The 26,968-nt window shown below is 38.3% G+C and overlaps 1 protein-coding gene across 2 annotated transcripts; it reads left to right on the forward strand.

Moving 5' to 3' along the window:
* FoxK (forkhead box K) lies at positions 1-26,875 on the forward strand. Of its 2 annotated transcripts, none has more exons than XM_067093566.1 (10): positions 1-487; positions 9,932-10,117; positions 10,358-10,494; positions 11,273-11,418; positions 12,281-12,427; positions 12,603-12,796; positions 13,293-13,486; positions 14,596-14,664; positions 17,474-17,681; positions 22,913-26,875. In XM_067093566.1, exons 1-10 carry the CDS (start codon positions 126-128, stop codon positions 23,190-23,192), a joined length of 1,923 nt encoding a protein of 640 aa, XP_066949667.1. In that variant the 5' UTR covers positions 1-125; the 3' UTR covers positions 23,193-26,875. The 2 variants fall into 2 exon arrangements, with proteins under 2 accessions (XP_066949667.1, XP_066949666.1); XM_067093565.1 differs by having other exon boundaries at positions 2-487; positions 13,290-13,486; positions 22,913-26,591.
* Positions 26,876-26,968: the final 93 nt, after the last annotated feature.

Genomic DNA, 26,968 nt, shown 5'->3' on the forward strand with positions numbered 1-26,968 from the left:
TGCGACGGTGCATTGTGGGTAATTGAGTGTCTGTGCTCTAGTGGTATGTTGTGGTGTTGCGCACGCGGCTCCCTTATGTGTGTGTAGCGGTGTCGCCATCTTCACCGGCTCCTAGGTTTCACACGATGTCTGCTCCTGTCAAGGGGCCCGACCAGCATGCTTGGGCCCTGCTAGCCCTTCAGAAGAGTGCCCCGACGTCGCCCCACCGCGTGCCCTGGTCGCCCGACCGCAAGGGAACGCCCATTGCAAGGTTGGAAGGCAAAGAATTCGAATACATGGTTCGCCAGAGTCGGGTGGTGATCGGGCGCAACTCCAGCAAGGGCGACGTCGACGTCAACATGGGCCACAATTCCTTCGTTTCTCGCCGACATATTGAGATCTACTTCGAAACTCCGCATTTTTACATGATTTGCAATGGCAAGAACGGCGTGTTCGTAGATGGGGTCTTCCAGCGCAAGGGCGCCCCACCTCTCCAGCTGCCAAGACAGTAAGTCGAGCTTTCCCCCCCTCGTTCGCTCGAGAGAAGTGTGTGAGCGAGCCTGCCCTTTTCACCACCATGCCACTGTCGCTTGTTGGTCCAGGGCCTCGAGTTGAGTGCTTGAGTGGATGCTTGTACGTTTGGAACAGAAATAGCGACGGCAAAGCAATGGATTTCGTGGTAAATCGCGTCGAGGGATTTGGTTCCTGTCAACGCAGGCTCGGGTGTATTAGGCCAGTCGAAGTGACCTGACGAAGTGTGTCGTTCTGGCTTTGATGATTTCTAGGTTGATGCGAAGTCGGGGCAGACGAGCATAACGTCAAAATTAATTTTTTGGGTTCAATTACTGGGGTGTTATAGCTTATTTCCGAGCTCTGGGCATATTTTTTAATCAGGTTTATTGGTTGATGTTAGGATAGGCAGTGCTTAGTCAGCAAATGGTTAGGGGAGTCCCCTAATCGTCCAATATTTTCCCTTGAGTCATCCAGATAAAAAAGACAATCGAAAATGCCTATCAGGAAAATAGGCTAGTCCTGCCTGGGCTAATGCCCTAGGTAGTATTTTGAGTAGTCTACTTTTGAGTAGCCCATTCATGAAAAGAAATTGTGGAACTGAAGACTACTGTCGCGCCCCACTGGTTCAGTAACTACCATTTTATGTGCTGTATAGGCACCGTGTTTAGTACCAGGCCCTTGGGGATGAATTTAGAAATGAACAAAAGACAGTAAATATCTTAATTGAAAAAAGACAAATGAAAACATAAACAGAAGGCAGTAAATATCCTGGTTGGCAACCGGTGGGAACCAGGCCATGGTTTTAGTCTTCAGTTTTACCAAACAAATTTTAATCGTATATGGCAGCAAGTAAGCTGTACATAGAAATATCTAAATCACAGGCTAGATGATCAAGGTGCTTGATACTTGTGTACCGTTATAAGCAATTACCTCGATTAAACAATCTTGGTAACAATTGCCCAGACAATAATATGTGGTGATGAAACCCATTATACCCGGGAGGTAGGCTTGTGATATACCCCTGTAGTCATGAGACAGAAACTGGTCTCAAATAAAAGAAAATTGTTTTTGCTCTATTTTTTCATTAGGAATTTTTCTTTTTATATTTAATACCAAAATTATTTTCATATTGAAGGACATTAAAACAATGTAAGAATCACATGTTCAAAGCTGTTTTCCAAAGAAATACGTAACACAAATTCTTATCTTTTTTGTCATGTTCACTTGGGGAAAATATTTTTGGTTTCTTGAAACGAGTGCAACTAAAACCAGATTTGATAGGCTTGGGTTTTCTCTGAGATCTGTTAGCCAATCACATCCCTTGACTCCCAGGTGGTGCTATACGTGATGTCCTGCGGAGCATTTTAGCATAAAAACATAAAGGCAGTAAATTTCTCATATATTGGAGAATTTGTCAAGTTATCTAACCAGTACTGCATCATACTGTACACCCATTTCTGTATTGTTCAATCCAAAAATTTCTTTCATAAAAAATAAATCATTGCTAAGCTCTCCCTGAGAATTACCAAACGTTGCCTCGATTACTGCAGTTCAACTTTTGCCGGATGAGTATATTCTTTAGAAATCTAAACAATTTGGTCTTGGCATTATGGGGCATAACAGTTAGATATGGACATCATTTTATTTCAGTACAAATATTTAGTACTTGCGTCAGCAGTTGAGGATGTCTGTGAATGTTTTGTATCTGTTCACAAAAGATTTTTGACAGGAAACCTAAATCATTCAAGTATCAGTGTGAATTCTGTTTTGCTGTTTTAAGGCACCAGGTTAACATTTTGTTATGCATTGAAAGTGGAATTGAATGAAGTCAATTTGGTAATAATGTACGACAGAATAGTTGTGCACATGATTTTCAGGTATACAGGTGACTTGTTAATGGGTTCAGGGGCCTTTGCGACCAGGTCATGGCAAAGCACCATAGAATAGGTTAGGTTAGGCTGCATCCCTTGTGAAATATGTTTGTGATCTGCCTTTTGGCAAAACTCAGACTGTGGAAATAACTTGTTTAGCTCCTCAGCACTTTTACCAACGATTTACCTGTACCTTTTCAAAAGAAAAATCAAACGCATATAGCAATCCTTGTATTAGGAGATCAGAGAAGTTGTGGCATTTGTGTAGAATTACAATTGTTCAGTGGTCAGTAGAAGTGAAGTCACTGAACTGGCCAGACCTGGCATGGTTCACTTTCACTTACGGGATTGCTGACTGTGACCAGTAATGTAGTAAGGTCGACAAATGGGGTTATAGTCAGAATGTGTAATTTTTGGCTAGTGATAAGATTTTTATAGATATTTTCATGAATTTTTATTGAGACTATGCAATCAGCTTTTAACCAAAGAGCATGTTCTGTGATGTTCATGTGGAATGTAGATCACAGTCTGAGTTGTGTTTGTTTGTAATTTTATAATACCATTTTTTTGTCGCATTGTTCATGTCCATGCAAGGACTTTATAGATGAGGTTGGACAAGACGAAGTTATACTTATGACAATAGTGTAGCATAAAAGAAGTGACAGCAGTTGAACTCCAAGATGTGTTCTCTTACATCTTCCTAATGAACACCATATTCTTTGGAAACTTGAATTTCAAGTGAATGTCCCTTGTGGGCTTGTTCCATATGAATGGGTTTCGTCTACTGAATAATAATACTAATTTTGTATAGGATCTTATATCTGTCGTATTTAAATACAGTAGTATTGTACTGGGAAGCTGCCCTGAAAAATTTCTCTCCTTTGAAATATCTTAATTCCTAAAATTAAAAACTAAAGTTTTTCATCTGAGAGTAGAGTAGTTTAGACCCTCATCTGAAAACCCAAGTTAAAACAATTTTTGTCTTCTTTGCTTATGTGTGGTGTTTTGACGACAAGCCATAACCAAGGTATGGCTTCACATTGAGATTCTGTTTCGTTAAATGTGGGGGGGTTGTAATGGGTTAATCAGGCATTTATGACTGAACTGAGAATATGTCAGAATCATCAAAAACATTGTGAAAAACCGAATGTCATGAGTGTTAGAATGAATGCATTTGTATTTTCAAACTAATTTTATGGCAATGGATATGCCATATAGTTTCTTAGCTTCCAGTCACTAACTAAAGAGTAAATCTATGGAAACATGCCAATTCATGATGCACAAGCAATATTATGCATTGAATGGAGAGAATGTTGTGGTAAAAATTATGCAACACTACATATGCACAAGTGTGCAGTGAAGTCACAAGTTGCCAAACAGTACATCTGTAAGGTGCACTTACTAAGCATGTTAAAAGCAAATGACTAATTATGGCCTGACAGTGTAAGCAGGGTAAGAGTAAGTGTAAAACATGAATAAGCTAAGTGTAGAACACCAATTGATCATAAATCTTTTTATTAATAATTTCTGAAGATTATTACATTGAAGAAAAAATTAATAAAATCTACAGGAACTCTTGACTGCCATTGCCGATAGTAATTACAAGTTCAGTATTCATGTATCATTACCGTGGTACTGATTTGGTGTAGCCGAATACGTTGTAGTGTTTGTTTACTTACCTCTATATTAGTTGCATTTTGTTTTTATTATGACATACTGGTACACAATTTGCTGCCTTATTCTCCAGCCAGGGATAAGATTTTCTTTCCAGTCTATTCCCATGTTATTGTTGGATGGTTAGGGAGAGGGCCCTAAGGCTACTCTTAAATCATTGGCTCTAGTAGGCTGGTCATATAGTTATGATGAAAGGTAGCTTCCGTTATATAAAACTAGACTGGAGACTCGCATGTTTCATTTTGTGGCTCACAGCTTTAATGCTTCTGATCAAATGTCTGAATCAGATAATCTTTTTGTATTATTTTACAAGCTGCCCATAATTACTTAGTCATTTTAATTTTTGGTTTTTATCTTGTTTCAAGAACCCTTCTGTGGCATTCCCTCTAAAGAGGTGAAAGCCAAAAGTTTTGTTTTTGCAGTACTGTACTGTACCTCTGTATTTGTCAGTTATGGCGTAGGAGGTACTACAGCAGCAATTCCAATAGCCAGTGAGAAATGTTTGGCAATCCTTTTTTCGGTCAAGATTTCCCCATGTTTGTGGAATCATTACAAAAAGTTTCAAGTCACATAAAAAACAAAAGTGGCCAAAATGTTTATGCAGTGCTATGTCACTTTTTTGTGGGGATAGGTTCCAGAACCCACCGTGGAAATGCAGAATCCCCTCTAAAAATGCTTAACTGCTTATAACTGCCAAACGCCATGCACCCCTTAAACCAAAATGCACATAAATGCATATTTTAACAGTTCACTGCCAAATATAATATGAGAAAAAGCAAATTAGTGATAATTTTAGAGATATGGCCCATTGAAAAATTCGCAGATTGGTGCAGGTTCCTGCGGAAACATGAAAGATATGTTCCACAAAAATCCGCGACTAAGTGAAGCGCAAAAAAGTGGGGTAGCACTGTATCATGAAAGAAGGATTTTATACAGTTTATGATAATCGAAGAAATAATTACCGAATTGTTCCTTTTTGAATACAAACTTACTTCTATTTGGATATACTGTACCTTCAGTAGCAGCTGGTGTGGTTGTACAAGCTTGATATCAAAGCAGTTACTCTGAAGTTCCAGTTCTGCTCCACTCATCTGTTAAAGGAATTGGACTTTACCACTTTCTCTTGAATGTCAGGTTCCATGAAGGCGGGAAGATTTAGTTTTTGTTCAAGTTCGGTTCACCAGGTTCAGAGTTGCAATACGTGTTATGGTGGAACTGGGGATGGTTTCAATAACAGATTCAGTATTAATGGCTTCCTTCCTTGTCTTTTTCAAGTGCTAGTGTTTAGCACAGTAAAGAACACATGTATTTGTGTTCAGCTGCTCCTGTGTGTCACTCATGGTGTACTAAAGGTCCTGTTTTATTTCTGTATCGGAAAGTTTAACCAGACCAGTGTCTTACAAGTTCAACCTCCCACCTATGTACAGTACTATACAATAGGTGAATACAAGAAGTTACACCAACTGCAAACTGTACCACATTCAGATTGCCAGTAAACTGGTGAGCACAGAACACAAATGTTTGGAACATCAAATGTATTACAGATCAGCTTTAATTTTTGCAGCATTTTGGTGCCATGGCCAATTTTAATTTTTTGGGTTCATGTTGATAACCACATAAATATTTTCCATTTCAGGAGAAGGATTCATTTGTAGGCTTTCCATGTCGAAAGATTTTTTAGTACTCTGTGCATGCCTGGGATAGAATACAGTTGAATGGTTGAACAGGTCTAATGTAACTTTCATAGTTTGAATTTTTTTCTGCCTTTTCTTCCCAACTTAGTTATAAAAATGTGACGTGTCATGCTTCATTAGGTTTTTTTAAGTTACATTTTTGTTATATTTTTCTAATTTGCAGAAAACATATTCATATTGCTTTGTTACATTTTCCCTGCATGGAGGTAATTTCTTCATGCTGCAGTAGGTTTTCCTAGCTTGATATTTCGGGAAGTCATTAAAGGTAATTCATGTTGCCTCTGTTAACAACCATGGATATTACCATCCAATGCTGAATTTTTATTTTTGAGGTTAAAATTACCCTCTATCATTAACTTTATTTGCGGCTACTTGGCGCAGGTTCAACAAGTATTAAAATTGAAAAGATCTTTAACGAACGCTCCCAATAGTTATTACCCCCCAAAAGGATGGGGGTGAGACAGCAGATATTTTGGTTGTTCATTCTTCTCTTGTCAACAACGAGTGCTCCAAAATTTGTTTCTGTTTTCGTGGTTAACAGTTGGATCATATGAATTGGGTTTGTAATTGGCAATATGGATTCTTCTCTATCTTCCCTATCAAAATCTGTTAGATTTTGTAAGGTAAGTGTTGCAAGACCAGATTGAGTAATTGACGTACATACACATGAACTTGCATGGATCATCGAGAGGTGGTTTACATTTCTAACAACCTTCTTGATCATTGCAAGAATTGGTGTTTGGGAGAAATAAAGATGATAAATTGCCCAATTTAAGGAAAAAGATGGAAATCTTTAATGTAGGTTTTCTGTAGAATTACACCTGGTCAAGAAGATAGAGATAATTCTATAGTTTCTTCTCTAGTAGATATAGATCCTTATACTGCACACCCAAATGGCAGCTCACGGTAGTAGGTTGGATTTAATGCAATTTGTTAAATCTGTTATTGAATTTTTTTCAACTATTTGTCTTTTGCTTTGAATGTGTCAAGTGCATTGGCAGGGACTGTCCCCCCTTGTTCCTTTGGCCGCTCTGTGGATGCAGCCTTGTTTCTCCCCTCGGTATCCCCTGCCAACAGACCTGGTAGTCCTGGAGTTTCCAGACGAGGACAGACATCCCAAGATGTTCAAGGACTGTGCCCTCTTGTCTCCTGCCTTTGCTTTCAGTCCTCCATGGACAGAGTTAGATCACAGTCATATTAAGGACAGTTAAAATAGGTCTAGTTCTTGTGTTTGACCCCAATGTCCCTTGGTTATTCTAGTGATTCCCCCGAGCCAGATAACTGATTGCGATCCTGTGTGAGTGCTGCCATTGCGCCTGCAGCTGTTGCTATAGAAGCTTCAAAGTAAACTTGTTTCAAGTTCTGTAACTCTGCATGTAACACGAAAAGTGTAGTGCACCTGCCACACTATTTGTGGAGTGAGCGCTTAGGAACCAGGCAGGAGTTAGATATGCCAGGTTAGCTTAAAGTGCGGTCACTCAGTTTCCGATTTTGTATTCCATAGGCCTTGGTGGAGGCCACATATTCCTAGCGATCCCTATCTGGGTACTTCCTGTAGTCTTCCTTTGCAAGAAGATTTGGTTTTCTCTCAGAGGTGTTCGCCTGACATATTGCTTTCTCTGGGAAGCAGGTGTTTGCCAGGAATCAGGTGCTCACCTTGCATCGGAAGCTTTGTTGCCAGTAGGTGCTTGCCTGCCATTGGACAAACACTACTGCAGGCGCTCGCCTGACACCTCGCTTCCCTAACGTTAGATGCAAGCAGCTGTGATCGGGTGCGTGAACAAATTTGTTCTACACATTCTCCTTCCTTTCTCAGGTGTTCTCTTCGACTTTTGATGCCTGCCTCGTAAGACAGTGCTAGTGTCTCTTGATTCTCGAAGTAGGAGCTTCTACTGTAGTTCTTGCTCTTCTCAGATGTCATGCTTCCAGTCTCTGCCCCTTCTCTCTTGCCTTGGGCTACTCCTGAGCATTCTAGGCATTTTCTTCTACTGTGTTCTAGATCATGGACGCCTCGGCAGCTTGCTAGTCTCTGAGCCAGGATTCAAGTATTTTCAAGCCTCTTTTAGGCATTCTTGAGTCTCTCTTAGGCACTCTCGGTCACCTTTTCAACGCCGAGGTTCAGCGCATTCACCTGTTAGTCATGCAGATCCTTCTATGATTGGTACTGAGTCATGCAGATCCTTCTTTGATTGCTGCTGTCTCAGTAGCAGAACAGACTGGAATATCTTCCCCTCAGCCAAGGTTTTTGAGGTCAGCCCTGGGATTTTCGTTTTGCTTCCTACTACCTCGGTGTCAGGGCAGGATGATGTGAATAGTCAGGAAAGCTTTGATTCCTGTGCAGATGATTGTTTGGTACCAGGCGCCATGGCACAAAATGGAGCCGACCATTCCTATGGTATGAAACAGGTTTTTTGCTTCCTTTTTAGAGGAGTTGAACTCCTTGCTTCTCAGGGAGCAGTGGATTCTACTGCCACCACCTCAGCATCCCAAGGATTTCACTTTATGAGCCGGCAGCTTGTGAATTTGACTCTTGATGCTGAAGAAGAACAGGTAGTAACATCAGCTGTTCAGAGGGTGATTAAGGTTTAAGGTTTGTGCTAGCAAATTTCCTGTTTTCTTTGAGGAACCAGTATATAATACAGGAATCAAGGTCCTTTAGGTTTGCTAAGTTGGCACTGAACAGATTTGACTTGTATTTCTAAGCCACTCAAGGAAGTCTCCTCTCTTCCTCTTACTATAGGGCACTTTGGGCAATTCTACCTCTTTCCCGTCTTCCTTCCGGGCTCAGGAGGGAAGAAGTGTCCTTTTGGCAGGAAGGATCCAGTTTTCATCTGCCTAAAGGGAATGTGCATTTCCTCCACTATCTTTCAAGATTCCTAAGTCTGACTAGCTCATTGAGCCCTCATGTGCTGGTGGGTCCAGATTGGGCCTTTTTTCTCAAGTGTGGGAACACTTGTAGACGCCCTGGTAAAGAAAGTTTTTTTTTGGAAGGTTATTGCATTCCTTTCAGGAATTCACTGCCTCTTCTACCAGCTTTTAACCATTCATTCATACAGAGCAACCTAGAGAAGAGACAGGTCTTTTCTCCATTAGAGAAGGCATCATTAGAGGAAGTACCAGCTACTTTTCTGGGTTTTTTACACAGGCTATTCCTAGTGCCAGGCAATGGAAGGTTGGAAGACAGTCCTAGATATGTACAAGCTTAACTTCTGACCTTATGTTTTCCTTCTTTTTCCATGTTGTCAACCTCCACGGTCTTTAACCGCCATGGAGGAAGAACTCGGATGTTTACCGGGCATATGAATGATGCATATCTTGTGTCCCCATTCACCAACTTTCAGTAATTGCCTACTCTCTGTCTTTGGTGGGGAAAGACGTATCAATGTCAAACTCTTTGTTTCAGGCTGAGTCCCATGCCCCAAGTTTTATTTTGCACTGCACAATCTCATCCAATGGCTATATTCAGTGTCCACTTTCCACCTCCTTGCAATAGTGGACCTCACCTGATGAAGATCCTCATCTGGTAAGAATTTGCCATGGGATCATGTGCTTCAGGTAAGCAGCGATAAGGATATTTCTAATATCTGATAATTTGGTCATAGGGAAGTCTCTTACCCTCCACCAGCACACAGTGTTGGAGTCAGCTAATGATAGAGGGTACGTTTCACCTTAAAAATAATGATTTTTATGATAAAATCAATTTTGTTAGGTAATTACCCTCTTTTCATTGTGATCCTCCCTCCCTCTCTCTCAAGAGATTAAGAGAAGAGTGACCAACCAAAACATTCGCTGCCTCATCCCCACTCTTCAAGGGGTGGGGAAGTAACTATTGGGAGTGTTTGTTAATGATCGTTTCAGCTTTAACACTTGTGGAACCTGTACCAAGTAGCTGCAGATAAAGCTAATGATAAAGGGTTGAGTACTGATCGACTGCTGAACAGTTGTGCTGTATAAGCAGAGCAATATGTGATGAACTGAGCAATGTGTGTGTGTGTGTGTGGGGAAAGAATAGTTTCCCAGTTGTGATCCCACGTTAGCTAGCTGCTTTATTTTGAAGTAGGTACAATTTTAAGAATGAGTTTGGTGATTACCGTTGAGTTATATCCCAATCAAGAAATCAAGGAAATTTTTGAGTATTTTAAGGACTGTGACTAGTCTTGACAAAAATTTTCTCACTGAAGTGTTTTATTTTTTCCCCAGATGTACTTTGCGTTTTCCGAGCACAAACATAAAAATTCAGTTTCAGTCGCTGGTGGATGATTTGGACCCTCCACCAGCAAGAGTACCTTCGCCTCCTAAACGCAAGATGCAGCCCCTGAAAATCAACATTCCTGATCAAGATAATAACTTTGGTTCGCCGTTCCCCTCCCCTACGGGGACAATAAGGTAATTTGGTGGTTGTAATTAGAGATACTGTACTGATAATGGTGTAATGTAGAGTAATTTGTTACATCTATAGGCTACTGAACAGTTTCTGTTATGAATAAGGATTTTGCAGGTGAGATATTTTTAAAAAGTAAAAATTAAATTTTAAACTTTTTTTTTTTTTTTTTTGTATTTTCTATTTTTCTGTTTTTAATATCTTTCAATGCCAGTATTATCTGCTATCTTTTGTTTCTCTGCCAGTGCTGCCAACAGCTGCCCGACCTCACCACGTGGTGGACATGGTGGGTTGGGAGGCATCAAGAAAGTGGTTAATGCTGAGAACCTTGTACAAGCAGCGTACGCTGCCATGGAGGATAAAGGAGAAATTGCTAACACAGGTAAGATAGCCAAGAAATACAATAGTTTACTTTTGTACTTGTATACAGTATTAACATTGTAGAATGTCACTTCTGGGCAATTAAAGATGTGTGTGCCAAAATTGGGGTCATTCTGAAAACCAGCGAGTGTAAAATACTAAAATGCAGTTTAGAACAGATGATTCCGTGTAAATCTGATTCTGACTTGTGGCGAGGCATAAGTGCCAAATTGCCCAATGTAATTTTGGTGTAAAATGTAACTAAACATCCACAATTATTGAGGATGTAATTGAACCTCTGAATTATATCCTGAAATATTTCTTGAAATATCAGCTCAGGATGTCTTGGCTGATATTTCAAGACATTGTTTAAAGGATTAGTTATACATAATTTGATGTCAAATTGCAGCTAAACCTTTATAAATTATGCCCCGAAATATTAATTTGATCTGCCTTGATGGATTACAGTAATATGGTTAGAGATCTGAGGTTGGATGAATGTTGGATCCAAAAAGCACTAATTTTGGCCAGCTTAATTTAAAATTTTCCTTTTTTACACCAACCTGCTATTCTATTAAAATTTTACACCTTATTTTCACATACCAGGATTCCTATTGTTCAATCTTAATTTGTACTAACGAGAGCATTTGCATATACAAGTGTTTTGCTGCAGATGGCAAAAGGGAACAAATTTTGAACAACTTTCTATGTACTGTATATATGTTATTTATTATTTACATGTGTATGTTTTTTTTAAAGTTGATTCTTTTTATACCTAAAATTCCTATTTGCAATTCCAGTTACGGTATCTACCACAAATGATGAACTTGGTTTATCTGTCAGTCAGCCCTACCACCATAATGGAATTCAAGCATCCATACCAGATGACGGATATTTCACATCCCCGCATCCTCCAGACCAAGCTCATAGTCCACCAGGTGCAAAGGTGATGAGAATTCAATTTTGTAGCTTTCCAAAGTCTTAGGGAGTTTTGCATGGAGTTAATGGTTTTCAGTTATAGTTTATCAGTAATAATGCTTAAGGAAATATTAGAAAATTTAGCGTACATTTCCTGGGTTCTGTGCAGAAAAAAATTGTGATATGTGGTTTAATATAGGCTGTTGTGAATAATCAGTGAGGTTGCATGATGGAACATTGTTTGAATTTAAAACAAAAATAAAAAAAACCATCATTTACATAAGACCAAGTCACAGGTTAGGTTGGAGGAATGAAATTCTGAAGAAAACCAGGTTTAGAATGGTAAAAAGTAAATGTTTTTAGCAATTCTGAAAGAGGCAGGTTTAGAACTTGCTGCTGAAGACAAATGAAGTGTAAAGTTACGTAAGACACTTGTATGTGAAACTTTTTTTTATTTTATTTAATGGAGTGAGTAATGAAAATGATGGCATGACTGTGAAAAAGCACAAATGGCATAATTCTTGGGTACCTGAGGAACCTGTACTTAGTTGAGTCTCACAGAAGAATGGGGGAGCGAATGCACTATGCATAGGTCTTGCCATGAGAAATGGACCTCTAAATCTTGAATGCTATTAAGTTGTTGTGAGTGGATGAAATTATTGGGGTTAATTGAATAATGTTGATTTGGTACATGGCCTTCAAGACTTTCAAATTTGAGGAAGAAACGTGAAAATTGATTTTTGAAATTATTTGAAAATGTTTTTTGTTTATAGTGGAATAAAATATTACTGAAATTACTTAATTTATTGCATGCTGGATTGAAAGTTTTATGATATTTGTGATATGATATCTCAGAAAAGATTTCTGATTGTTTTAATTTTGTCTTTCAGGATGATTCAAAGCCTCCGTACTCTTATGCCCAGTTGATTGTGCAGGCAATCAGTTCAGCTCCTGACAAGCAATTAACCTTGAGTGGCATCTACTCCTATATCACTAAACACTATCCATATTATCGTACGGCTGATAAAGGATGGCAGGTAAGTACTGTATAATTTTGCCTTGAGCAAAATTTTCCTGTAGCCTTGAGAGTTGTAGTGACCTTCCGCTACATACCATATGATTATACATATCAGTTTTTGTAGGTACTTGACATAAGGTTCTCAGTATGCATTGACCCTAATATAAATAAGTTTTATTTTTTCCTATTTTCAGAATTCTATTCGTCACAACCTTTCTTTAAATCGGTATTTTGTAAAAGTTCCTCGATCCCAAGAGGAGCCTGGTAAAGGCAGCTTCTGGAAAATTGACCCAGCTTCAGAAAGTAAACTAGTGGACCAAGCCTTCAAGAGGCGGAGACAACGTGGTGTTCCAATTTTCAAGACTCCATTTACACATCTCTCTAATAGGTTAGTTATTTGGCATTTGTTTCATGAACTGCATGACATTAGTTTTTCATAGGTAAAAATGTGCTTAACACTTTATGTATTTTATTAGAGTGGATGTTTAATAGAATACTTCCTGTTCATTAGGTAGTGGTTTATCATTGTTGTTTAATGGAAGTTGGTATGTCATGTTTACTCAGCAAACCAAAATGAGTTTTTTCTTGTCCTCAAAACCCCATTGGAAATATCATGTAATTAGAAAGTTTGATTGTTATTACAACAAAACTAATGTCATTTGAGCCAGAATTAATTAGGAAAAGTCTTAATATCACTGAAAATATGGAAGTACTAGGTTCAGATATCAAACCTATAGGTTGGCTTTCCTTACCTCTCACTGTTTAGTTTTGTGATTTGTCTACCATATGTAATAAATTTTTGGGTAATAATTCTGGTTTGGATTTTCATTATAGGCAAATCTTTTTTCTAATGTTAAATATTTTTTTATTTCGTCTAATAGCAGATCTGCCCCTGCATCTCCATCTCACATTGGTGTGAGTGGGCTGGTAACACCTGAATCTTTATCACGCGAAGGGTCCCCTGTACCAGAATACGTGGATTCAGCAACAGCATCTCCGTTAAACCCTCTTAATACAGCTGCACAGTATGATATTAACACAACAAGTGCTCCACCTTCTCCACCCCAACAACATACAGGTTAGTGTCAGCTGTTATGTGTGGTTTGATGGGCTTTGTAATTTGAAGGGTTGTAAATTTGAAAAATAAATAAAAATAACTGGCATTAAACTGAAGGCTTTTAGCTTCTCTGGCTTGACAAAATGCAGCCAAGGTTGGAAACTTAAGGAGTGATTCCTTGATTTAAAAACATTAGACAAGCAAGATGAGTGCTTGGAAGAATTATAGTACTCATATAGTTAATGATTTTGTATTGCAAAACTTTTTTTTTTTATATAGAAAATTGCCTGCTCACTACATCCCCAGTAATCATGAGATGCCCAAGTTACAGTTTTGGTGAGAGGACGAGTTTTCTTGTCTCAGACAAGGAGAATGTGTGATACTCTGAAAATAGTTGTACTCATCTGGTCACCAGAAACCATAGATTGCTCTTTTCTTTCATAGAACCTTGAGGTCAGGCTTAGTACCCTTGGGTTAGGTTCCCATTTGTATACTATGGCATCCTTCCTGCTGCTTGTCACAGACAGTGAAACTCATCCTCTCACTAACATGGCGATTTGGGTCTCATGATTAATAGGGATTTAATAAGCAAGTGAATTTTTTTTATATAAACATGTGCAGTACAAAACCATTAGCCATAGGGAGCGCTTTGCCCTTGTTCCAAACACTCATCCCACTTGTCTCGATGCGCAAAAGAATGAGGAATGTGGCAGAGCAAATGTAAAGGATTCAGTCAGGAGAGATAGTAGCATTCTTTACTGAAGGATCAAGTGTGTTATGTAATACTTCCTACATGAAAACATGCATCTTATGATAAACAGTTTAAGGGTTAGAACCATGCTTTTATACCAAAATCTGAGTGAATTTTCCTGTAGAATGGAATTCTGTCAAAAATAAGATGTGTCAATTTGTATGAACTTTTAGATTGAAGTATGGAAATTTTAATTTGTAAAATTTTGATTTGTTGATGACTTCATTTGGTAAAGCAGAGTGATTCCTGTAATTTTACCCTTTGCATCTATCTTGCACATTTTCACAATGTAACTTTGGTTGTGTAGTTATCCCTGTAACTAATACTAGCTTTTCAGCAATATGAGTTAAAATGCTGATTTCTTTTTTTCTTTTAACAGGGGCTACATTGATAGCCTCGAGTGGTGTTAGTGTTCAAAACTCTCAACAGCTCATGTCTGCCTTACAAGGTAAGTTTGTTATATTGCTTTAATAATTAATGTGTTGGGTTTGACCATCAGGAACCTTTTTTCTTGAATGATCTGCAACATAAGATTTGAGAATTGATTAGGTTTGTTCATTACAAACTGATTATTTATAAATAGCTTGTTATAGTTGATTTTTTGCCAGTTTCACAGTAGCTTACTTTTGATTTGCAACTTTGCATTGTAAAGTGATTATGAAGTAAAGTTTTTGGCCCTTTTTGTGATATTAATCTAAATTTAAAATTGTGAATTTCATTGATGCTGTGACACAGTCTTACCCACTTTTGTAGTTTTAATCATTTCCCCTTGTGGGTGGGCCACTGTGCAGTATAGTTAATTGTGAATTCAGTACCACAGCATACTTCTGAGTTGTAGAAGGTCTTTCATGTCCTCCATAGATAAGGATTCTTGTTTGAGGTGCCATTTGTGTAGGAGTTTGGGATTAAGCTGAAAAGAAGATTCCTTTAAAAGATCTTCAGCACATGTCCAAGGTCTCTACAATTGGGTGATCATCTTGGCTTACACCAGCTGGGGTTGCTGTTTTAATGAACTTTTTCGAGGTGTTTCTATCTTGTGTCCTCCCTTCGTTTTCTCCTTTGTTTTTCATGTCTTGAATGCAGTCCCTCCATCTTTTAGACCTTGTTACTACCACTTAATTTTCATTATCTCCTGCAACGTGTGGCTCATCATCTCCCTCCACATCAGTTGCCCTGACTCTCGAGCCTTCTTTGGCACGTCAGTGACTTGCTGGTCCCCTTATGTATTCATTTCTTATCCTGTCTTCTCATCACTCCACTCACATATATATGAACATCCTCATTTTTACCATGTCTGACTTATATTTTTCTGTGTTCATTAGTATCATTGCTTCTAGCCCATACAACTTGTGTTCCTTACTCCAACCTTTTTACCTGCAGTCTAGTATGAACTCTTTTCTTAGAGTATGCCTGATACCTCTGTCTAGGTATTCATTTAATTTTAATTTAATGGTCAACTTTATTTCCTTATTACTCGCTGTTACCTGTTATCAAGATGAGATCTTCCAGCTTAATCGTGGCTTGCTGGTCATCCCATTTGCCCTATAGTCAGTCATTGTTTGACTCTTTGTATCTCTGTACTCTCAAATGCATATCTGCACCTATCTAACTTTTTCTTTGCTCCTCTGGTTTTCTGCAATAAAAATGTTAGTGTGGAACATAAACCAATGGGGCTTTTCCTTACATTCTCAGCCATTGCATCCAATACAGATTGAATAAGAAGGGTTCAGCACTGATCCTTGATGCAGTCAAGGTAGGATGATGAGTGACTTGTTGCAGAAGACAATAGAATTGTAAGTGCTAGAAGCCCAGAGGAGGGGAAGACAACCATTCTGTGCCCCCGTGAATCTTCTGGCTGCTTGTGACCTAGAGTTCAGCTCCTTTTTATCATTTCTTCTCGAGTGTTTTACTCCACTGGTACTTTTCTGCCTTTTTAGATCTCCTTCTCCACCTTATGCGTAGCTTGGTCATTGATGAATATGGCCTCTTTCTAGACTCCCTTGCTAAGCCCTCTGGACTTAAAAACCTTGGGGCATGCTTGGCACTCCTCTGACCATTAGGAGAATTAGGTTCAACTCTCATAGAGTTAGCATTTTGTTAGTTGAAGACTGATGTGGAACTAGCTGAGGATCTGAGCTTACTTCAGGATGACATTTCCTTCACAGAAATCCCAAACTGGGTTTGCAGTATTTTTAGGAATGTATACCTTTCTTGATGATGATGTGCAGGTTGTCTCTGTTCCAATTATAGCCTGCCTTCAAAAGTATTTTTGAGCTTGGGAAGCCATGGAGGACAGAACCCTTGGTCTTTGAAATTATCCATAAAGGGTATATGCTTCTTTTCGTTGATGTGGGACATTTACTTCTGACTTGACACATCGCCTTTGGGGCCTACCTATGCAATTCAGAGAAGATCCATGACATGAGCAAAAGAATGGACTTTGGTGGAGTCTGATTATAGATCTCTGCCAATTCAATAAGCTTCTTAAGGTAGCTCCCTTATAGATGGAGACTGTGTAGTTTGTTTGGAGTTTTTTTCAATGGGGGATTTCTTTTCTCTAGCCACCAGAACTGAGAGCCATGTAATTAAGTGTCCCCATTTATCTGTCTTTAAGCTTGAGTGGTTCCAATGCTTTGTATAGCAAGGTAGTGTGTTACACTTTTGGGACCTTTATTTACTTTTTGCATTGTCCCACGCTCTTTACCAGGACAGTATCAGCTGTAGCTCCTGGGGTCATCTGGCTGAACTCGGGATTATTTATACAATTCTTTAGTCTTGGCAGCCTTCAAGGAGGAGTTGGTTAGGCAGTTAAAAGTTTTTCTAGCATCATGTTAGTCCTTAGGACTGCAGGTCAACGTAGAGAAGTCAAACTTGTTTTCTTAAACAAGGACAGTTTACTGTGCCAAGTGAGATCCACCCCCTACTGACAGATAACCATCACTAGTCGGATCTGGGTCTACCCCTGTAAAGACCAGCATGCAAGAACTGTCATGGAGAAGGTAGAGTTTGGATGAAGTACCTTCTTAAATCCAAACCATTTTTACTACATATAAATATTGCTTTGTAACATTCTCATCTTCCACCTAGATGAGGGTTGATGAGTATCGGTTTAATTGCAGTGAGTTGTGGGTCTTTTTGTGAAGTGTGATGAATTTTTTTTTCAAGTTTACTTGATGAATGCTTTGTGTGTAAGGAGAAAGTAATTTTTAAACTAATTTTTTATATTGTTATCCTAATCATAATTTACATTTTCTCAGGGAAGTACTTGATAGCTACTGCTGGAGGACCAAGTGGGACAGTAACTGGGAAGACTGGGGAAGTCAAGCAAATCCAGCTCACTAGTAGTGGCCATGCTCCAGATGGTGCTTCATTTACACAAGGCCAAGTTATTGTTCAAACTTCTGCTGACCCGAGCACCTTCACCCACACTCAGGTTATATTGCCCACTCATCTTACCAAATATGGGTGAGTATTAAGATTTCATTTGATAATTTAACTAGTATATTAAATATTTCTGTTCAATTGTTCCTCAGTCATCCTTACAAATTTGACTAGGAATTAAGTGCTGTTGTCTGAAATACTGTAGGATAGAATATGATAAAATACTGAATGATCAATAGCTCTTTTCAAATTTGCTGTTTATAGATTGTCCGAAGCATGTAGGATTTGAGCAGTCTTATTGAATGCATAATATTTCTTGTTGTATTAATTCAGCTTAGGTCTACTTTAGTAATGTTTAGTAATATGTATACACCTTTTCCATATGGCTTTCATAATCAGAGTAAATAAAAGGATAAAAAAATTCCTTATACAGTATATGAAAAATGTTTATTGTGCAATATTTGAATAGTTTACTACAAAACTTACGGCTCGGTTACCCATTCTAGAGATTGATTTTTTGGAAAATTTAACTGAAAATTATGCTTTTTATGTATTAAAACTACTACTTCTGTTTTATATGTGTGTTCTTTAATTTTTTTTTTACAAGATTTCAAGGAACTTTGAAACACTGTAGTAGTCAAGGGAACAACAAGTCCCTTCCCATTTTGTTATTTTGAAGTCACAGGAAAGCAACTGTGATGACACAATATTAATTTAATGAATGTGCCGCAAATTGTTTCCGTCTTCTGAAAGTATGTCAAATTGAATAGAGATCATTAAAATATTCGATAGCAATGAAGGTACTTGAGCGTACAGTTGACCCCCGCCTGTTTGTGGTTCCGGATTCGCAGACTCACCTGTTTGCGGATTTCTCTATGGAATATATATACACATTTGTGGAAAATTTTCCATTTGCTGTATTTTTCATAGAGGATTATTCACAAGTTAATGTATTTTCGTGACTGAATGCACTTTTTGTGGTAAAACTAATAAAATGTTCAGATATAAGCATATTTAGAGGGGTTTTAAATATTCACAGATTTTAGGTATTCGTGGGGGTTAGTGGTACACATCACCCATGAAACCAGGGTCGACTGTTTTTATTTTGTGTTGTAGCAACAATCATGAACATCATAGCCAACGATATAGTTTGTTTTATTTGGGATGAACCTTACCTACTGTTAAAGTTTACCTATATCTCTATCGGGGAGGAGATGTAAGCTAGCTTTAACAGTAGGTAAGTATCCAAATAATAAATTTTATTTTGTAAATTTATATGATTCATGAATCCCATTAGCCATATATGCCTTATTTCTATAATCATATAATCCTGGTCTTATTGGAGTGTGTTAATCAAGCACCACAAAACTTAGGTCCCTGTGCTCCATTCTACCCATTGACACCCTCTTTCTTTCCCCCCCCCCATCCCCCACTCAATATCCCATCCAAGCCTGGTGTGTTAGCCCAACTTCCACCGTAGGCTTCCTTGAAGCCTCTGTATGCTTTTATTGTCACCCATATGTTAGCTTGCTGATAGTTGTTTAACCCTCTGTTGCTCAGGAGTGCTGACACTATAGGTTTTCCCCTCTTGAATCAGCCCCACCAGAAAGTGATGTTATTCATCCAGTCTCAGCTGTGGTCACTGATCAGCTCTTCCCCTAGGAGGTTGTGCACAGAGCAGAATTCCACTACCCTCCTAGCAGCTGATTGGCCTTGTGAGCCAATGGCTCTTCCTTTGTTGGAGCCACTCACAGCACCTACTCTGGGCCCTGCATACTGCCCAGGGCAGTCCATGCACAGGTTGGAAGATGTCTCACTACTTGAAACAGGTGATTGTCAACACTTTTTTTTTTTTTCTCCATGAGGGCTGAAGGTGGAAGTCCACACACACCATCAGATAGACACCTGCACCGATTCTATTGAACATGCTATGCATACTTTCCCTAGAAACCACAGCCACAGTTATTCCAGGACTTGTGCTTATGTCCAGGATTGTTTTAGTACTCTTCCTTCAGGTGCTGTGATGTGTGCAGGGAGTTTGATGGCAGATGGTCTTGAGAGATAATTGGAGAGGCAAAAATCTCATGTCATAGTGATGTATCAAGTTGCTCTTGTCATTTGCTACCTTCCAAACTGTCAAGTTCCATATTGGAAGTTTATAAGAAAAAATTAGTGCAGTGCCTCATTGTCTCCTCTTCCCCTTGCTTGTCCTCCGATGTCCTTCCTTCCCTTCTAATAAGAGGAAGAGGTCAATGTTGCTAGGGGTCTGTTCAGCTCTTGCCCCGTTGATTTGGATATTGGCAGACACCAGATCCCAGCCCAATAACCAAGTTGTTCATTAGATGACCTTCCAGATCGAGATGAGTTAATGATGAAATCTGTCAGTTGATGGGGCTTGTGATCTCCTTGGACTTGTGCTTGGTACTTCCATATGCCAATCTGCTTGACGTCAAGGGAATACCTCGTGTGTGTTTGAGAAGAAAAGACTTCCAAGTTTACTGTTTCACCAGTGCTAGATATGATGTTGACGAGTACCTTGACATGGTTGGTGCATCTCCTGAACCTCTAAGCTTCTAGAGACTGGTTTCTGTAAGGGAAGTAGCAGCACATCGATTTACTGGAAGAGCACAATTAGGAAATATTCCTGATGTTTATTCCAGGGGCTCCAAACCATAGTCCCAGATCCCCTGAGCAAGACTTGAAGATTCATCCATTGGATTGGCCACCAGACATTGTTTTTTCTAGGCTGCGGGGCCATATCCTTGGCTAATCTTTTATCACAAGCCTGAACAAGCATCCCTCATAGTATTGTTCTGCCCAGTTTCTCCCAGTGGTGCTTGAATTGAATGAGCTGGGAGTTTATACCCTTCCCCCCTTTGGGACGATACAGTGAATCGTGTATTAATGTTGAGTGTTTGTATGAGTATGGTTATGATCGCTCCTCTCTGGTTCTTGCAGGAATGATTCACAGATGTTGCTCTGACATGAAAATGCCGTCAGTGAGCTATTTTGGAAGCAGTTCCTCAAACAGCTGCACTAATATATGTACTTTAATATGCTGGAGTCTGCATCTTTATCTTTGGAGACTATTCCTTAATCTTTAGAGATCACCAGTGAAGCCATCACTAGACCAGAGTTGCTGTATTCAACCTTTACCTATGGAAGTGGGCCAGGTTCACGTAACCAATTGGTTCTTAGCCATGTAAAATAAAGTCTAATCCTTCGGGCCAGCCCTAGGAGAGCGGTTAATCAGCTCAGTGGTCTGGTAAAACTAAGGTATACTTACTTTACTTTACCAGTTGGTGTGACAAATAGACACACGATTCGTTTAGTGCCACTATTCCGTTGATAGTAGAGCTCCTTGCTGACCTTCAGCATTAGTATGTGTATCGGCCATTAAAGGTTACAGAACATCTTGCTTGTAGATTGAGCCAACAAGGTTTTGACCACTCATCTCTGAAACTGGGCAATGGAGACCTTTTGACTGCCACAAATCATGTTCCTCCTGGCTTTGGACTCCTGAAGGGCTCAATTGGGACAGTGATTTATTCTATCAACCGTACTTCAGTTGCTCTCCCCTCCCCTCTGCCATTTTTCTTGCCTTTTGCCAAGTATGTGTTAGAGGAGGAAGAGCATTTTTAAGAACACATTCTCTTACTGGCATCAGCATGTTATATCAGGGTCCCAAACCAGAATCTTCCAAGTCGGAAATTCCAAAAGCAAGGGTAATAGCCCATGAGTGTTAGTGCAGTTTCCTTCTCTTTTCGCTTTTAAATTTAGCCTGGAATGGACCTTTCAACTTTTACTTATCAGCTCAGGCATATATTGTTAATGGGGTGCATGAAACAAGGTTTTTATAACAAGTTTGTTTATTAGGGAGTGTCCTTCCAACCCCGTAAGCTTGAAGAAGAAATGGAGGTGGCATCAGTAGGCAGGACTTAGTATCATGCATAGTGGTAGTCTTCAGAATCTTGACTAATATTAGTCTGCTCAGACTAGGATTTCTGCACTATGGAAATATATGTATTGATTAATGGATCTGTATGAACAGAAAACGTGTTATAAAACTTTAATAATTTCTGAAATTACTTTTTTGAGAATTACCTGATCTTCAAAATAATTATGAAAGTATTGATGATTGTGGCTTATATTCCAGATACTACATTTATTCATTATGTATACTAAGAAATCCACATAACCTATTTTTGTTGTCACATTTCAATGTTTTCATTTGAAATTTGAAGTAATTTTTTTCTTCTGCTGGTAACAGGTCTTGAATTAAAATTTTACATGATAGTTTTGATTAGATGATGAAACAGTGACCAAAGGGTTAAGTGTAAGTTTTATGCAAGCAAAACTTTAGTGAGCATCCATAAAGCTTATGTAACCTCAGATCAGATTGCATAATATTGTTACCACTTAATTTCTACACAGGAGGTTACTTTACTGTGTCTTGTTTGGCCCATGGTTGATAGCATTCCGTGCAGTGTCCATTTTGTCTAGGTGCACTGCTTTCTCATTTAAGTTATCCAGAAGGGGGTTCCATCTGCACATTTTGGTGGATTATTAAAGTTAATCCGTTGGCTAAATGCGGTAGTGGTAACAAGTGCTGACAATTAATTCCCAGTTTTATATAAATTCCATGTAACTGAACAAATGAATACCTGTGTGGGAAGTAATCGTCTGTTCTCTTGCTTGCAATTTGAGTTCTTATGATCCTGTGTTTTCAGTTTTCAGTGTCATGCAGAATCCCCCGTATTTTGGTCATAAAAGTTTGTATGATTGATCCTGACTTTATCTCAGCTCTTGGTGTATCGGATTTTACCAAAGCCAAGGATTGAAGTGTCTTAACATAGTGTTTACGAAGCAAAGAAAGAAGTCATACAAAATTGTAGAAGTTGAAATACATATTGACTTATATCATAGTAAAAAGTATGGGTATCATCAAAGAAAGAGATGGAACTGTTATACTCTAGAACAGAATTAAGATGAGAAAAGATAATGGTCTTGCACCAGAAAAGATAATGGTCTTCCACCATTCTGTCTTTCCAAGTTGGGTTGCAAATGTCATTGAAAAACAAATCTTTAGGGGAAACTGTGGGAGTCTAGAAATGTCTCTGGTCTCCTAAAGCTAATTTATGATAATCATAATAGTAGTTATAAGTTATCAGTTTGTATCAATAGGAGTAACATTTTTATGAATGTGCTACACATTCACTATAGTAGCTGCTTTCTTCAGCTGATTTTATAACATGCTTTAGCAGCACTTTCAGGTTTGTAAGGATCTTGTTATTAATGAATTTTATATTTTTCAGTGGTGGTTATGTGACAGTGAATGGTGAGGTTAAACGTGTCAGTACAGCATCTACTGCAGGACATATGACAGGTGGCAGTGGAAATAGTGTTGTTAAAACCAGTAGTAGTAGTACAGGTACTGCAGTAATGGTTGGAACTGTGACCACTGCACCTAATTCCACTGAGTATGTGGAAGAAATAGTGGAGGCAGAGGGTGTAGTAATGGCTGCCGCACAAGATGAACCTCTAAGCAAGCGACCTAGGATGGATGAAGATGGACCCCCATATGAAGATGAGTAACTGTACTAATATGATTTAGTCAGAAGTTTCAGCCATAGAGGTAGTGATCCTCAAGTTGTCAGTTCTTCATCCACAAGCAAAGTGGTGGTCCATTAGTGCAAGTCAAACAGGTTCGTAGCAGGTGGGTTGAAGTTAGGTAGTGTTAACCTGAATACAACTTGGTAAGCGTAAATGCTAAACTCCACCTTGTGAAGGAAAACACAATAGATAAAATGTGGTTTCCTCCAGAGTTTAAGGTTAACTGTCACAAGTTGAAGGATTCACAGTTATATCCCTGATGAACCCAGTTAGTGTGAATTAAGTTGTGCCTGTTTGCAAGTGGCATGGCAACTTGTTGCAAAGTTGCCATGGTTTAGTAATGGACAGTCAGCTGAAAATTGACAATGTGCATCGCATCTGTACACAGCGATACGAAATTGTGATTTTTCCGGTGAGCAACTGTACCTAGGTAAAATGTGTCACACTACCAGACTAGTGTCATGTACCTGATGGGATTTTATTAGTTGCATTTGAGGCAACTGTTGCATACTGCTACTAATGAGACTTGTAGCAACTCATTATCTTGAACAGGATTTCTTTCTTATATTGCATTTCTCTCTCAAAACTGCTTACATGTTGGCATTATTATGATTTTTAGTTATTTTATTTTTACCTAAAAAGTGTGCAACTTAATTTTCATGATTGTTGATTAATTATTGATTTTGCATATGTTTGTGTAACCTGAAGAAAATGAATGTTACAGATAGAATAGCCATATTTAAATGTTAATAATTAGTTGATTCACTAAATGTTGGCCAAGTGGTCATCATGCAGTACAGTACATCACACACACCATGAGTAAATCTTAAAGTAATTTCCCCCTCTTTGTGCAGTACAAGTTTTAGACGATGTAAAATATTCTTTTGTGAATAGAATTAATACAGGAGTACTGGGATTGAGGGAATAGGGTTTTTGGGGGGTGGGGGTGGGGAAAGACGGAGGACTGTCGGAGGGCAATCATGAAATCTTTTACGATGAAACATGTGGGAGTCTATATAACCCTGCCATATTTGTACAGCCTAGATTGTCTAAATAGTCTGGTAGCAAAACCTGCTATCTTATAAGTTTGTACTAAAGAGAAGTAGTATTGTTTAAGGTGTAAAAACTCCCATATTTTTCTTTGTCTGAGAGAGGCTAAAAGTGAGTGTAAATGGATAGAATACTATTATATATATTGAGAGAATGACGTAGCAGACTTTATGTGAAAATTCTGGTTTCTTGTAAATAAGAGAACAAATGTAGAATTATAGATTTTCTAGAATTAATGTCTTATTCTAACACTGGCTCCTGTTCATGGGAAGTTATTTATTTTTTCATCTAGAAAATGAACAGTCATGTAATGGTGGGTCTTACACTTTTGTCAGATAACTAATTTTTTGAAAGAAAGTTAATAAAACCGGGTAAGTAGTCATAAGGTTTTGAAAGGATATGTAATGATGATGTGAGGTTTCCTGAAATATAATTGTTAGTGAAATTTTGGTGTTGAAGCCTTGTTTTCGTATTTCTGTAGGATAACTGTCACTGTTCATCTAAAATATTTTGATTTTAGAAAATATCTCGAGAAAAGGAGAAGTTATTGTATGAAAAATTTGTTACAACAGTATTTGGAAACTTTACAATTATGGTATCTTCAGCCAAATCTCCTCGAGATTCAGCAGTAGCAAGACTGGAAGGTGCCCTATTAAGGACAAAGCAAATTTCTGTTTTGTTCTTGTTTATATTCTACAATTTTTGGTGTGCTTACGTTAAAATTATATGAACACTATTTAAAGTTTTTTTTTTTTTTTTTTTTTTTTTACCAATGGTTGTTTATATATAGTATTGGCAGTGAAATAACCTGTTTATTTCAGGTTTTTGTGGATCTTTAATTTAGACAACCTATTGTCTATACAAGAGACAGAACTCTTTATTTTACTCGATGCTTGATAGGCACTGTTAATTCAGGTACTGAATTCTTACTTAGATCGAATTGTGGACTGGGCTAAGCGAGCATTCCACTTCCAGGAGGAAGATTCTCTTTGCACTTTTATGTTGCCCAACTTTTTTTATTACTTTCATTAATTCCATCATTCTGTCTTGCAGAAGTCAGTGTAGTGCTTATTAGGTACTTTAGTGGAGTTGTATTATGTTAGCATTTTGCTACTCTGAGTTACATCAGTGTAAGAGTTACCAGCATTGATGCATGTTCAAATGCAGTTACATTTAGATACAGTGAAATTTATTATCATATATAAGTAACTGGGTATAGTAACGATGTGGTGAAATTTGTACGCGAGGTGTAAAATGTCCTGTATATTGTCTGTTTTGTGTGTTATTTTGATCACCCCCATACTGTAGGCACTTAGCTTACACTGGGTTTTGTTGTTTTATTTTAATGTGAAGGCTGAAGGAATGTGTCAATATTAACCTTTTCTAGCCAGACTTGAAGAGAATTGGATATGATTTACCACAAAGAAAGTACAAGGGTCAGTTGAAAGAGAAAGAATTGTAAAGCTTGCCGTAAGATGATACAAGTTGCCGAACTGCACAGTCAAAAGTGCTGTTGTTTTGCAAGTCAAGTTTTCCAAATTGCGAAGAGAAGAGAGATTTAATATAACAGTTATACTTGAAATGTGTATATGTAATGATAGATGGCAGTCAAGAAGCTAGAAAGAAAAAAGGCAAAGGGTCATGTCATTGTTGCAGTATCACAACCTTTCTTGAACTTCATGAAACTCCATGGTAACCTGTTCCACAAATTTATAGTAAGGGAAATCTTAAATACTGAGGGTTGAGTCTTGCCCTAACTCCAGAAATACAGATATATTTTTTAGGAACCAAAACCAAGAGGAATAAGATCTACAATATCTAGGTAGATAGAGACAAGACATGGGAAGTAAGATTGCTGGTCAAAGCAGGGATGACACTAGTGAGATTAGACTGTTGAGAAGAGACTGAATCCATGGTTGCCAGGTTGAGTGAGGTGGGACAGAGAGGTACAATCCAATTTTAGAGAGGGCCATATAGAATTTTGATGAGATGTGGTTAAATTACAAGAAATCTGGTTAGGTTTCCTAAATAATTGTAAAAATGGCAAAAAGAGTAGGAAGCAAGTGCAGCACTTGCCTTTCACTAACTCCAAGGTCAGTGGCTTCACTTGCGGGGTTGGTGAGCCGTTCCCTTGAGGAAAGCAATCGTAGATGACTCTAGGATTATTTAATTCTTGGGAGTTGCTAGGTTTAATATTGTAAACCCCTCCCCCTTCCTTTATAACAGGCTGATACAAACAGATAAGCCAATAGGTGATCATTATATGGAGATGGTACAGACAGTTAAGCCAAGAGGTGATCATTATATGAAGGAGATGGTAAAAAAAAGAAAGTTTAGAAATATGTGGTCATTTTATGTTATAGAGTCCATACAGTGTATTAAAAACTTTGTGTTGTGCTAATGTTCAAAATGTGATTGACAATGATAAATTTTGAAACAAATTTTGTCAGAATCTCTGTCATTTTTAATTAGCTAGGTTATAAGGTTTTTAAAAAGGTGTAATTAAATAAATTACATAAAAAGAAAAAACCTTTCGGGCCAGCTAGGGCTGAGGTCTACAATGACATTCGTATAGCTGAGTCATCAGATGTTAATTTATTTAGTTTGAAGGAAAATGGTAAAATGAGAAGAGAAAATGGGAAAGCTTAGAGGATGTTTTGGTTCTGATTTTCATCCTTCATAGGCCAGTCCTATGAAAGCCAGAGTGC

The sequence above is a fragment of the Macrobrachium rosenbergii genome, chromosome 50 (genome assembly GCF_040412425.1).
Source record: "Macrobrachium rosenbergii isolate ZJJX-2024 chromosome 50, ASM4041242v1, whole genome shotgun sequence".
NCBI lineage: Eukaryota > Metazoa > Arthropoda > Malacostraca > Decapoda > Palaemonidae > Macrobrachium > Macrobrachium rosenbergii.